This window comes from Equus caballus, unplaced genomic scaffold, assembly GCF_041296265.1.
Source record: "Equus caballus isolate H_3958 breed thoroughbred unplaced genomic scaffold, TB-T2T haplotype2-0000437, whole genome shotgun sequence".
Taxonomy (NCBI): Eukaryota; Metazoa; Chordata; class Mammalia; order Perissodactyla; family Equidae; genus Equus; species Equus caballus.
The window spans coordinates 1,086,094-1,101,287 of record NW_027222394.1 but is presented as its reverse complement, the minus strand read 5'-3'; the positions used below and the strand labels follow the sequence as shown (position 1 = coordinate 1,101,287).

The 15,194-nt window shown below is 41.2% G+C and overlaps 2 protein-coding genes across 48 annotated transcripts in view; one reads left to right on the top strand and one right to left on the bottom strand.

Moving 5' to 3' along the window:
• The window catches only part of LOC138922950 (ras and Rab interactor 3-like), a 68,803-nt gene extending 67,691 nt beyond the window's left edge, over positions 1-1,112 (top strand). Inside the window, exon 3 of the mRNA XM_070259408.1 lies at positions 882-1,112. Coding sequence (XP_070115509.1) covers positions 882-1,112 — 231 coding nt within the window. The remainder of the gene's footprint in view (positions 1-881) is intronic.
• Positions 1-15,194, bottom strand: part of LOC138915132 (ATP-binding cassette sub-family D member 2-like) — a 403,352-nt gene that overhangs the window by 44,652 nt on the left and 343,506 nt on the right. The gene's annotated exons all lie outside the window — the stretch shown is intronic.

The window sequence follows — 15,194 nt, the reverse complement described above, 5'->3', positions numbered from 1 at the left end:
CGACTCTGCCTGTACCCAGGACACGTCAGCAGCACCTGGGAATTAACATCTCCCTGGGGACGGCCTCTCACCACTGACCTGCCCTTTGGCACGATGATTCTGAGGCAGTTTTTTACCCCATTTCCCAGAGTTTCAGTTTACCCCACGGGATTAAGTTTGAGGCAGCCACTGTGATAGCCGGCTTACTACTGGCCCACTAATCAGCTGCCTTCCTTCCCTGTATGGCCCCCTCACTCCCTGGTGTGTCCCTGTACCTCCTAAATAAACTACATATGCTCAATCAGTGTCTCCGTGTCTGCTTCTGCCTTGAGAGCAGAAATTTCTTCAAGTTTCCCATCAGACACTCCGTTATTCCCCTAATGGAAATTCCTCCCCTAACAGCCTTTATCTCTTAGGCTGCCCAGCCTTTTACAAATCCCCTTTCATGATCCTTAGAAATACATCTCTGCCCTCAGCCTGCATATCCCAGAAAGGTAAACAAAATCCTAGAAGCCCTCACATCCCTCCCACCCACCCCCAAATCTTATCAATATATTCATGCAGCAAAAATAGATTTCTTCCAGAAGGGAATGCTGTTGCCACCCAAATACAATTTACCTATAAATACCAGTGCAAAGGACGGCAGCAAGTACCTGGCTGGCGTCAAAACTGCAGTCCACAGTCAGGAGCATGGCCTGCTGGCTCCCCAGGGTCTGCACCCGCACCCCGCCTCCCTCTTTCCCACCTCTTCTTTCACCCCTCTCTGCCTTCCCTTTGGCATTTTATGTGGATCCAGCCACACTGAATTAACTGCTTGCAGTTCCCCTAAAATAGGCCGTGCTGTCTCCTTCTGCCTTTTTAAATGCTGTTCCATATGCCTGAAATATCTTGTCTTCTCACAGGCTGCGAAGGACTCGCTTCCTTCTCACCCCACTCAAACTCCTGGTTCCAGGACTTTCTCACTCGAAAGAGAGAGAACTTGGCGTGGATTGTGTCAGAAGACTGAGCTTCCTTCAGAGCAAATGATGGAGACAGGCCTGGTGATCACTTGGCCAGAAATTACAGACGGGATTCCAGATTTGGAGAGTGAAGTGGTTCTTGAAGCTGCCGACAAAACACGGCCACCGTTTTAGGCGTTCTGCCAGATGTCTTCAGGTAAACAGCAGTGATGAGATCAACAGACACAGGAGGAAAGATACTCTTTTCAACTTTCCTTCATTCTTTCTGATAAAAAAGAGAAAGTCTAATTTTGGTTATTCAGATGTCTCTAACACCTAACATTTGCTAATCTCTCATTTTTAAAAGGCAGAGAATTAATAATATTGTCTTCTTCTCATTGCGTTATGTTTCTAATTCCCTTCCACCTAAGGTCACTGATACTTCTCCTTCTTTTCCATTTATATTAATGATGTAAAGTTTTCATTTAAATGCAGAGTCAAAATAAACAAAGGACAGTAAGTATAGTAACATACACACATCCCTGTGTGACAGGTGTGATACGTGTATATACATTATAATATTATATATATAATTACATATATTAACCACAGGTGGTCCTTGGATATGACAAAATTTTGTAAAAGTGATACTCAAATGAGTCAAGTTCAGGGGAAAAAGCTAGAAGGGGCTGCAGTGGCTACCTTTCAGATGCCTTCTTTCCTGGTACCCATGACATCTTTGGTGGGCACAGCCCAAAAGCTGGTGAACCCCTAAATTCTCTGAAGAAGCAGAACTTCAGAAACTCACTCCAGCTGGTCTTCCCATCTGCATAAAGGGCTTTAGAAGCGGGTTATAATCTGAACTTTCCCTGCTCTCCTCCTCTTAGGGTGTCTAAGCTGAACTTGCACATTCCCGGATTATTTCGGAGTTGAAAAACCACCGTTGTAGTTACATTTGGCTCCTCTGAAGTACAAGGCAGAGGATGCTCCCATCTTGCTGCATACCAGCTGCGACGGAGGACAAAGGCTCCTCTGTCTTTGATAAACAAATGAAGCTCAACATTAAAGGTGCTTTCTGATCCTCGCTTAAAGAGGCAGCCCCAAAGCAAACCAGCCAGACCTTCCTAAGCAGCCTTTGATGTCAAGGTTGAAAAGCAATGAGCGGTTAAGCTTGTCATTTTTATTCTGAAATGTGGCTTAGAGATATGCAAGATGGGGCTTTTCTCTTTCTAACCTTTCTGAGTGCTCCTTCTCACTCAATCAAACTCACTCAAATAGATTTACGGAGCAAGCTTGTAGAAGCCAGGCACTGTGCTAAACACTGAGGATAAACAAGAGGCCGAAACCACCAAGTGCCTCACCTCAAAGCTTATGCTCCAGAGATTCTAGAAAGGGAAGACAGATAGTAAATACAGAGGAACATCAATAAATGACAAGACCATTCCAGAGGAAGCGATGCTATTTAAAAAAATAAAACAGGATTCATCAAAATGTGGCTGAGGTCCTGGGTGTGCACACGGTGGGTGGTTGGCTGGGGTGGTCGATGATGATGTCTATAATATTGTGATCCGAAACTTGAATAACGAAAGGATTCAACCTCACAGGATCTGAGGGAAGGGTGTTCCTGGTAAAGGAAGATGAATGTACAATAGGCCAGTGATGAGACTCCTTCGATTTATCTCTTCTTCATTTACCCTCTTCATACTGACCCTTCTTACATTCCCTCCGATGTGGATCAAGGCTGCCCCAGGGAGAGAAGCCCAAGGCATCCTGCCCTACATACTGATCTATATCATCCTCCGGGAAGCATAGGACGTCCTGACTTAATCCAATCTGATTCTTACCCAAAGTTATAGGACCACCCAATAACCAGACCCCACCTACACTGACATCATTTTAACAACGTTTTTCATGATCTTTCCTTTGTCTTGTAAAGAAATAACTCAAATACCTATGCCTTATAAATTTAGCTCTAACCCTCAACACGTTGCAGCTCTTTACTGCCCATGGGTCCTGTCCCCACGCCTGCAGCTCTTCGCTGCCCACGGGTCCCGTCCCCCACTACTCCATGCTATTCTGTGAATAAAAGAGCACTACTGCTAGCTCTTGAGAGTCCAATAAATCTTTCTTTTGACTCCTTGACTCACCAAGCTCGCATCACCTCCACCTCTTTTCACACAGCTTAGAGATGTGGCTCTGGATTGGGTTTCTCTTCTAATTCCATCACTAATTAACCATGTCCCTAATCCCTAGGAGTCTCAGTTTTCCCATCTGGAAAATGGTAACAAGAACAATAACACCTATTTCACAGGATTGCTGTGAAAATACGATGTTCCATCTAAAACGCTCAGCTTACTTCTTGGGGTAAATAATCAACAATGGTTACTCATCACTCTAATTTTACTGCTCTCCTTGGACAAACTCCAGAAGACACTTAGGTTCATATAGGCTGAAGGAGGACTGACCTGAATTTGAATTCTGAGTCTCTTCTTGTGTGAAGAAACTTGGGATGGGTTATTGTGAAAGAGAAGCTGACGTAATTTCTTTTTCTTGTTCCAGGTATTTCCTCCTACCCCTTCAATAGCTAGAGCATTCTACACCCACTGACTCCGGTGTAGCGTTTTTTCTAGCAGGTATCCAAAGAGAGAGAGAGTCAGTGCTTGGTCTTTGAGGTTCAAAACAGGCCTTTGAAACTCAAGGCAAGGACTACAGTCTTGAGCAAAAAAGGTTTTTGAGTTTCAAGAGCCCGTATCCTTTGAGTTTCAAAAGACCAAAATCCTGCACTGAACAATAGGCATAGAAGAATACGCTCATTGATCTGTGAGCATGAGGTTTTCTCCCGCCACAAAAAAATCTCACAGGCTCAGGAAAAGCAGCAAAAGAGAAACATGAGGGTTAGACTCCTGTCAGGGCACCCAGTGAGACCAGGTCCCATGGAATACAAGAGTTAAGGATAAAATTACAGACAGGAGGGTATACAGGAGCCTCTTCTCACTTCCCAAGGGAGGACCAGGAAAGTGAACAGGATTCGAGAGGTCTCCAGCACCCTGCCGAGGGTCACCCCAGTAGAGTGGGAATGACAGCCTGGCGTTGCCGATGAAGGAAAGAGGCTGGGGTCCCTGGACCTGGAGGAGCTTTGTGGATGGAGGCTGAAGCTGATGCCTGCTTTCCACCATTCAGGTGAGCACTGTGCACCATCATGTTAATTGCTCTTCTCCTGGGCATCTGGGAAGGACAGCAGCCAGCATCCTTGACAAAGAGAAACCTGTCTGTGCCCTAAGACTTTGCTTAGCACCATCTGAATTACCCCACGTAGACACATCCCCTTTATGATGGCTCAGAGTAGTCATAAGCCCTCAAGATGGAACGATGGCTCTAAAAATCTAGATGAATCAGCCTTGGCATTGACATTTCAGTGGGAATGAGAGGAACCAGCTTGAGTTCTCCCTAGAGCTAGAAGGACACTAAAATACGCCTTCATTACACTTGCAATCAAAAGAGATTTTCTGGAAAGACAACCTACCATCAATAAACTAATGGTCTAGAGAAAAGGCAGCTGAAAACTGCCTGACATGAAGCTGGCATAGCCCTCTGCTTTCCCCTCTCCATTCACCTTCTCACCTAGAACTGAAATGACATTTCAGGAACATAAACTTCTGCGACATAGAGTTAGACAGGGGCACTACGTGCCAGTGTTGCCCAGGCTCATTCCTTTCACTTTCCAAACTCCACATCCAGAAATCTTTCACAGGTGTTCCAACAGCTTACTTGACAAAGGAAGGATGGAGGATACTTCTCAAGGTGTATTCATTTCAGGAACTGTGCATTAGTCCTGGGCTGCCCTCTGAACTCTGTGGCAAATGGAACACAAGCTAATGGTCACTAGCTTCACTGAGTATATGATGACTCTGCTTACATTTAGATCAACGAGAGACAGGGATGGAAGGTAACTGCCTCAGTTTCCTCAAGGGAGCTCAGTCTTTGCGATTCTGAAAGCAAAACCATCTGAAGATACCAAAGCAAAATGTTAGGCAAAGCAAAAGGCTACCTGGCTGACTCCGCTCAGAAGGAAGAACTTTCTATCAAGACTGCCCCTACAAAGAGCTGTGAGAGCCCACCCTATGAATCTGAAGGCTTTCTAAAATTTTTGACAAAGTCAAGTGCATAGTCGATGTGACTTGTACTTGATATGAACAAGTCCTGTGGGTCACTGAGTTTGCTCAGGTCTGAGTTCTGTTTGCCCTCCAAGGTTCTACTGTTCCAGGGAGTGTGTGCTGCTCCAGTCTGGATGTAGACACCAAAGTCCCACCCCCTGGGCCAGCCCCACCTTCTAGGAGAGTTTGGCAGAATATAGGAAGCTCAATGATTGCATTTTTAGGAATGTATCCTAAAGAAATAATCATGCACATATGTGGAGGTTTAACTCAAGGATGTTCATCCAAGAATTAACTATAATAATGAAAACTGTAAATAACTTAAAAACACAACAACTGGGTAATGATTAAATTACAGGAGATCCATGGGATATTACGTTGTCCTTAAATGTTCTGTTTTGAGGAATATTTAATAACGTGGGAAAATGCTTAGGGTATACACATTTTTAAATTATGTTACACGTTGGTACGTACAAGATTTGCAAATATTCACATGTATAAAGAGGTTCACCAAAATAAAACTGTGATTCTCTTTGAACGGTGTGATTACGGATGAATTTAAATGTTCTTTATACCTTCTGTGAGCTTCCTATCTGTGACGGTTTAGGACAACTTGAAGTTAGAGGGCACAGTCCCCAAGACTGCCTCACTTCTGACACCAACCGCAAGTTTGATGGGTTCCCAAAAATACCCTAAAGTTTGATAATTCACTAAAAAAACCTCACAAAACTCACTGAAAATTGTTATGCTCATAATTATAGCTTACACAGAGAAAGGATACAGAAAAGATGAGCCAAAGGAAGAGATGTATGGAGTAGAGTCCAGGAAAAGTGCTAAAAGGGGAGGTCCCGTTGTCTTCTCCCCATGGAGTTAAGGACACGTTACCTTCCTGGCATCCATGTGTGACAATATGCACAGAACAGTGCCACCCAAGGATGCTCCTTGAGCCTCCATGATCAGAGTTCTCAGGGGACTTCACTATGTCAACATGAGGGATTGCCCTTGTGGCTGATCTCAGTCTCAGTCTCCACCCTTCCACCCGTGTCCCAAAGCCCCCACCCCAAATCACATTGTTGGCCTTTCTGGCATGGCTCACCCTTACCCCAACGTGTGGCCATCCCCCACCCTAAATCGTATTGTTTCACCACCCAGTGTGACCCCAGGTCCCAAGCAAAACAAAAACCATGTCCTATCAAGCAGAACACTGGATCACCTCCCAGTAAGCCAAAGACAAAGACCAGATGTCTTGGGCAGGATTGACTTCTTTACTACAAACTACGATAAACAATAAAAGTTACCGTGAACAATAATATTAAGAAGTATTCCTGCATTAGATAACTGGTGTCTTTGAAATCTGATCCTGGACACCCAGAGAAGCCAAAGGGCTGCTTTTGCCCCATCCTTACCACCTGGCCACCACCTAAATGGGCTTCTGCCTTTTCTTGGGTTATACCCTAAGTCCTCAATGGGGATCTGATCTTGTTAGCTTTTTGTTATTGTAATTTCTATTCTTATTATATTGCTGTTTTTATAATTCCAATTGTAATGATTGCAATCATTGCTATCATGTATTGATTACTGACCGTGTTCCAGGTATTGACTTAAATTTTTAACATGTACAATCAAGTATAATTTTCACTTAAAATGAATTTTTCAGTATGTGCTATTTTAGCCCCATTTTGAAGATGAGAAAACTGGGGAACTAGGAGGTAAAATTTTTTATCCCAAATCTCCCTATTTAGCAGAGACAGAGCTTAGATTCAATCTCAAATCTGTCTCCTTCCAAACGCCCTTGACTTCCCTTCTGCTCTAACGGCTCCTCCCCTGGGGGTCATCATTCTCTGATTCAGCTCCCCTACTCTGGTCAGTCCCTCATCAACCTAGGAGCATCTAGGAAGCCAGAGGGCCACCCATCTGAGGCCAACAATGAAGAAGCCTCCATCACCATATCAAGCCCTTAGAAAGGCATCCCATGCTGATCGCAGACCCAGGAGCCTGCTGTCCGGATGCCAGACCCCAAGACGCAGCTCCCTGTCCACGTCTCTCAAACAATCCCTCCACCTGGACCCAGTTCGCCCCTCAAGATTGCATTCCCTTTGGAGCGTCTGACCATTCGTCCAGGTGTTCTTTATGGCCAGACATCTAAAAATATTTAAAAAAAGATAATTTGTCTCAAGACAACTTCATGTTAATTTTACATGTCGAATAAACACTGAACAAATCTCGAGTACATTTCAGAAACGCTCTATGTCCTTAGGGACTTCTTCCTCTGTTTACTTTCTTATTTTTTTACTTTCTTATTTTTTTACTTTGAATCTCTAAAGAGTCAAGTTTTGGTCAATTTTCTTCCTTCAAAACTTATTTTAATTTGTACTAAGACAAAAGGATGTGAAACACTCAATATGGAGTTGAATGTCTTGGTCATTAACTGAAATGGTTTAGATAAATTTGTAGGAATGATGTGGTTCAGCTAGGGCAAACCACAAGTCTGGATGGATGTTGGAGGTACAGATGACAAAGGTATCGATCGCCTCTGGAGAAGTCAGCTGTCAATGGAAGCTTCTGGGAGGGCTGAGATGAGGGCCACTGTCTGAGCCTTGGTTCTGGAGGATTTTAGAAGATAGGACCAGTGGGGGAAGGCAGCCCGGAGAGAAGGTATAGGGTCTGCTAAAACCAGAGTCAGAAATGATCCTGTACAATGCTTCCCAATGCTGAAGGCACCAAGCCCTATGGGGTGAGGGTAGGGGAGGAAAGTGGGAGTTCGTAAATCAGGGGTACATGGTTAGCCTTTTGGTGTCATCATAACCAAGCATTTACATATTGGTATGTATATTATTTTATAATAAATTATTTCATTTTTATTTCTCCTTTAGATTACAATTAGATAATATTGATTTTTTATCAGGCATGTGGAACGGTTATATTGTCTATGAATTTCACCTCAGGAGGTCCTCCAAAATATTGGTAATAGACAGGGAACACTGGGCCGAATGGATGTTGAAACCACTAGCCTAGTCAATTCCGGGAAGTTCCATGAGGCAGGAACTGCGTGGAGGGTTGGAAAAATGAGCAGTAAGGGGACAAGTTGAGTGAGATAGGAAGGAATCAGATTACGTGAAAATCTTTGGGCACACAGGCAATTTTACCCCGAAGCTAACGAAGGTGAAGCTTTAGTTAGCCCCTCACTTGCTTGGGGCCAATCCAAGACCTTGGGAGGAGCCCTACAGCATGTTCACGTGGTCATGTTTATTTACTTGAAATATATTTTTATTTCCATTTTCCTTGAAAAGGGTCCCCAAAATTGTATAGAGAGGGCTTCACAGACTCTAGACATCCTTAGTTGGGTGGGATTCACACTTCGACAATGGGGAACACCAGTGAGTTTAAGCAGAGAAGTGACACAACCCCTTGTGCAGAAAAATCACTGGGAACTCCTTCGTCGGGGAGAAAGATGTTCTTGTTTCTCATTTCCCATTCCATACCAGGGAAATAGGCGACGCGGTTCAGACTCGCTTTCTGCAAAAGCTACATATAGACCCAGACATGGCACTGTGTGGTCATCGTGGTCCATCTACCAACATGCTCATTCCCACAAGTCCTGCAAATCTAGCTGCTGTAGGTACAGTTCATTCCCAGAAACATAAACTATTCCTGGGATGGGGGTATCAGGGCCAGCCCTTGCACTAACCCTAGCATGAGGACACACCTCTACATCTCTCGTACCTTCCTGAATTTGTGGCTCCACTACCTGGGTAAGGCACAACTCTACCAGCACTCATCACAAACGCTTTCATTCACTCTATAACCATTCACTGAACTCCTACTACACACCAGATCTTGTAGCAGATGCCAGGAAGATGGAATGATAGAGTGGTTAGTGTACAGCTATTGGGAGTCTTTGCAGACCACATACCAGCTATGTGAACTTGTGCAAGCCATTTGATGTCTCTGAGTTCAAACTTATCTCTACTATAAAATGGACACAGTAACAGCAGTGAGCATCTTCTATTTCAAGTTTCCCCTGTACTATATAATTATTTTTATGGAGGTATAATTTTCTTACAATAAAATACACAGTTCTTAAGTGTTTGGTTTAATGAGTTTTGACAAGTGCAAACTTCCAAGCAACCCCCACTGAACGCAAGATATACAACACCTCTATCACCCCAGATAGTCCCTTTACGCCCCTTTCAGATCAATTCCCTGCCCCTTAGAAACAACCATTTTTTTACTTCTATCATCATGAGTACATATTATCATACAAAAATATCCTTTTGTGTCTGGCTTCATTTGCTCAACAAAATGTTTTTGAACTACAGCCATATTGTTGTATATATCAGTTGCTTGTCCTACTGTTGTTGAATAATATCCCACTCTGTCAATATATACCACAATTTATCTATCCATTCACCCAATGATGGACATTTCAGTTGTTTCCAGGTTTTGGCTATTGTGATATAGCTGCTGTGAGCATTGCTATTTAAGTCTTTTCGTGGACACACAGCTACATGTCTCTTGGGTAAATAACTAGGAGTGGAATTTCTGGGTCAGTAGGTAAACGGATGTTTAACTTTATAAGAAATTAACAAGCAGTTCTCCAAAATGGTTGTACCATTTGATATTCCCCACAGCAAGCAATGTAATGTACCAGCAGCTGCTCCATATCCTAATACTTGATTTGACAATTTTGTTTTTTGTTTTGTTTTGCTTGTTTTTGCCATTCTAGTGGTTGCAGAAGAGTATCTCATTGTGGTTTTCATTTGTATTCCTGGATGACTAATGATATTGAACATTTTTTTCCCCATTTATTGGCTATTTGTACATCTTCTTTCACACACTGTCTGTTCAAGCCTTTTGCCCGTTTTAATGCTCTTGTGTATCTATACTTTGTAGGCATATATTTGTAGGCATTCTTTATACATTCTGGACATGAGTCCTTTGCCAGATAGATATACCATGAATATTGTTCATCCAGTCTGTGGTTGAACCATATGTGTGACTATACCTACTCCCAGGAGTGTTCAGTGATATGAACCAACAAAGTCTTCTGTTTTAAAGGGTCAACTGAATTCAGTGTCCAGACTCTGTCCTTTGCAAGTGGGAGTCCTGATTAACACGTTAAGAAATAATTACCTCCCAGGGTAGATGTGAGGACTACATGAGACTGAATGTGATAATACATGGGAAGTCTTTAACCCAGGATTCAGCACATAATAAACTGTTTCTGTTGTTTTTACCAACATTAAAAAAAGCAGCCCTTTCTATCACCAAGAAAATAGTATTTGTATAGGAAGGCAGAGACAAAAAGAATCCAGTGCTATGAGACTGTATAGGAAGAGCTCTTAACTGATCACGGGAAGGCATGTCAAATAAACTTTCCAACAAAAGACTAGAAGATTATTCGGCAATAGTAAGACTTGGAAAGGAAGATGGCAGAGGGGACACAGTTTTCAAACAGAAAGACGGCCTTGTGAAAGGTCAATGGGATGCAAATGCCTGTAGCATTTAGGCAAGGCTGCAATGCGTGGGGCAGGCTGGGGCATGATGGGAGAAGAGGCTATGGATGTAGGTGAGGTCAGATTATTGAGGTCTTGGCCACATAAGAGTGTTTGTTCTTTATTCTATAGGCCTATCTTCTCCAAGTGCACCCCCAGAGCAGCAATACTCGGGAACTTGTTAGAAATGACCAGATCAAAATCTGAGTTTTAACAATACTCTGTGTGACTCATATGCAAATAAAGTCTGAAAGGCACTGCTGTAGACAATGAGAGACATCCGAAGCTTGCGACTGGGGTAGTGATTTGATCAGATTTATAGGTTAGGAATTTCAGCCTGGAGGCGACATGCAGAATGGTCTGAAGGACGCTAGACCACAGATAGAAAGATCAGCTAAGAGTCCATTGTCATTAGATCTCCCTGGACCTCAGAAGTTAAGTGTCATTTTTGATAAAAACACTTTCAGAGGCCAGCGGGGTAGCATAGTGGTTAGGTTTGTGCACCACACTTCAGCAGCCTGGGGTTCACAGGTTCGGATCCTGGCATGGACCCAGCACTGCTTGTCAAGCCACACTGTGGCAGCATCCCACATAAAGTGGAGGAAGATTGGCGCAGATGTTGGTTCAATGACAGTCTTCCTCAAACAAAAAAGAGGAAGATTGGCAACAAATGTTAGTTCAGGGTCAATCTTCCTCACATACACAAGAAAACCACTTTCAAAACTCAAATTATCTTGCAGGCATCCCTACAATATTCTAAGAACCTTCTGGAGACATCTACTTAAACTCTACAAATCATCATCATCATTACGATATCAAGAGTTACTGGACATGTAACTAACCATTCCAGGCTCTACAAAGGGTACCCTCTGCATATTATTTCTAATCCTCATAACAATCTTGAAATATTGGCAACTACAACAGATATGTGTTGTCTGACTCCCCTGCATTCCATTTCCCACAAAGACCCTTATTCTCAGGCAAGTGGTATGACTGGGACTGACATCACTCTTAGCTCTGTCTTACTAGTTATGGTGATTGGTTCAGGGATGCACATGTGATCCAGCGAAAGCCAATGAGAAGCAAGAAAACGTCTGTGGCACTTCTGGGGAACAAGCCCCTGCAGGCACGGCCCAAAGAGATGCTCACCCTTTCCAAGCCAAGCTGTGGTGGGAAGGTGAGAAGCTGTGAGGTCTGGAACAGTGAAAGTCATTTTGGCCACTATGAGGGAAGCCACTAGGAGGATAAAACTGGCACTAAGGGAAGACCAAATTTAGAGAATCATCAAGAAATACAGCTAGATTCCCTGATGACAAAATGAAGCTCGGGACTGGATAAAGCCACACCTAGGATGAGTTACTGCCAAAATTTTCTGTTAAATAAACCAATTTTTTATTGTTATTTAAGCCAGAAGTTCTGTCACCAAAAGTTTCCTAATGGATAGACTGTCATGATTTTCACTTTCCGACAAAAAAGCTGAAAAGTAAAAAGGATAAATTTTCTGTTTGGCCACACAGCTCATATCTAAAATCAAATCCATCTCACTTGAAAGTCTGTGCTTTTTCTGCTAAGTTTGCTCCTTCTCAAACTTAATTTTTGAATCAACACTAATAAACATAAATGAGGAAATAATAAGATTTAATTGAACACTATATGATGCATAATTTATACAACCGGGGGGGGGGGAAAATTGCAGCTTGAGAAAATGAAATATTTTCTATCTTTCACCTACGTACTTATTTAATTTTAACTTGCTAAGTAATTCAGGGAATATTTATTGAAAGCAGATATTATATGCTGGGCCCTGTATTAGAAATATAAAAATGAGTAAGAGAATGATTCTAAATGTGTTTCTTATCAAACAACAGAGCCTGAAAAACATTAAGCAAAAACTGATAGTGATAAAAGGAGAAATAGACAAATCTGCAGATAGAATTGGGAACATTTACACTTCATTCTCAGAAAATGATAGAACCACTACAGGAAATCAGAAAAGATACAGAAGGTCTAAATACAATCAGCCAATAGGATTCAGATGACATATACATAAAATTCCACCCTACAACAGCAGACTATACATTTTTTCAAGCACCATAGAATATCCACCAAGATAGCTAATACCCTGGGACATAAAATAAATCTCAATAAACTTAAAAGAACTGGAATCAAACAAACTATTTTCTCTGATCACAATGACACCAAACTAAAAAGCATTAACAGACAACAGGAAAAACCTCTAAACATTTGGAAATTGAATAACACAGTTCTGAATAATTTATGGGTCCAAGAGGAAGTCTCAAAAGAAAGAAAAATATACAGAACTAAATGAAAATGAAAATAAAACATATCAAGATACGTGTAATGCAGCTAAAGCAGTACAAACAGGGAAATTTATAGCATTAAATGATAACTTTAGAAAAGAAGAAAGATCTCAAACTAATAAGCTAAATTCCTACCTCAAGAAACTAGAAAAAGAACAAAATAAACCCAAAGAAAGCATAGGTAAGCAATAATAAAGGCAGAAATCAATGAAATTGAAAATAGGAAAACAATAGAGAAATCAATGAAAGAAAAAACTGGTTGTTTGAAAAAAATCAGTAAAATAGCTAAAACTCAAGAAAAACTGACAAAAATAAAAAAGAGAGGACACAAGTCATCAATATCGGAAATGAAATAGGAGATATCACTACAGATCTTGGAGCTATTAAAAAGATAACAAGAGGGGCCAGTCTGGTGGCACAGCGTTAGGTTCACACGTTCCACTTTGGTGGCCGGGGTTAACCGGTTCGGATCCCAGGTGCAGACCTACGCACCACTTGTCAAGCCATGCTGTGGCAGGCATCCCACATATAAAATAGAGGAAGCTGGGCATGGATGTTAGCTCAGGGCCAGTCTTCCTCAGCAAAAAGAGGAGGACTGCAGGCAGACGTTAGCTCAGGGCTGATCTTTCTCAAAAAAACAAAAAAAAGACAAGAAAAAACGAAAAAATATAACAAGAAATTACCATGAACAACTTTATGCTCATAAATTCAACAACTTAGAAGAAATGGACAATTTCTCAAAAATCACACACTATCAAAACTCAAGGAAGATGAAACAGAAAGTTTGAACACCCCTATAACTATTAAAGAAGTTGAATTCCTGATTGTAACACTCCCAAAAGAGAAAATCTCTGGACACAGATGGTTTTGCTGCAGAATTTTACCAAGCGTTTTAAAGAAGAATAAACACCAACTACATACAATCTCTTCTCCAAAATAAAAGAGGAGGAACCCCTTCTCAAATAATTTTATGAGGCCTGTATGATCCTGTTTAAAAAAAAGCACAAAGACAATATAAAGAAGGAAAATACAGATCAATATCTGTCATGAACTGTGATGCAAAATCCTTAAGAAAATATTAGCAAATTCAACAATGTATGAAAAGAATTACATACCATGACCAACTGGGATTTATTTCAGGTGTGCAAGGCCAACTCAAAAATCAATCAATGTAATTCACCGTATCGAAAGGCTAAAGAAGAAAAAACCGATGCAGCAAAACCATTTGACAAAATCCAACACCATTCATGATAAAAACTCTCAGCAAGTTAGGAATAGAGGGGAACTAAATCAACTTGATAAAGATCATCATACTTGATGGTGAAAGACTATACATTTTCTCACTAATATCAGAAACAAGGCAAGGAGGTCCACTCTCAACATTCTTATTCAACATAATACTGGAAGTTTTAGCCACTGCATTAAGGCAAAGAAAACCATAATAAAACTACACAGCCTGGAAAGGAGAAGTGAAACTACTCCATTTGCAAATAACATGGTTGTTGACAAAAATCCCAAGGAATCTATTCCTCCAAACCTTCTAGAAGGAATAAGTGTGCTCATCAAGGTGACAGGATACAAGATCAACACACAAAAACCAACAGCACGTTCATACTAACAATGAATATGCATAAATGAAAATTAAAAACACAGTATCATTTACAACCGCTGCAAATAAAAGTTGTAAATTTAACAAGACAAGTACAATATTTGTATGCTGAAAATTACGAAATGCAAATAAAAGTAATCAAAGAAGATCTAAATAAATGGAGAGACATATCATGTTCAGGAATTGAAAGACTCAACATAGTAAAGATGTCAAATTTCCCGAAGTTGATCTATAGATTTAACGAATTCCTATCAAAATCCACACAAGGTTTTTGTAGAAATAGACAAATGTATTCCAAAATTTATACAGCAAGGTACAGGCCCTAGAATATTTAAAATAATCTTGAAAAAGAAAAACAAAGTGAGAGGAATCGCTCACTTTAAGGCTTACTGTATAGCTACAGTAATCAAGACAGTGTGGCTCTGATGGAGGAAAAGAAACACAGATCAATGGAACAGAATGGAGAACTCAAAAATAGATCCACACAAATATGCCCAAGTGATTTCAGACAAAAGTGCAAAAGCAATTCAATGCAGGAAAGGCAGCCTTTTCAACAAATGATGCAATTGGACAATTTGCACAGGAAGAAAAATGAACATAGAACAAAACCTCAAACCTTATAGGAAAGATAACAAAACAAGTTATGAGCTTAAATGTAAAATTATAACATTTTTAGAATAAAAACAAGAGAAAATCTT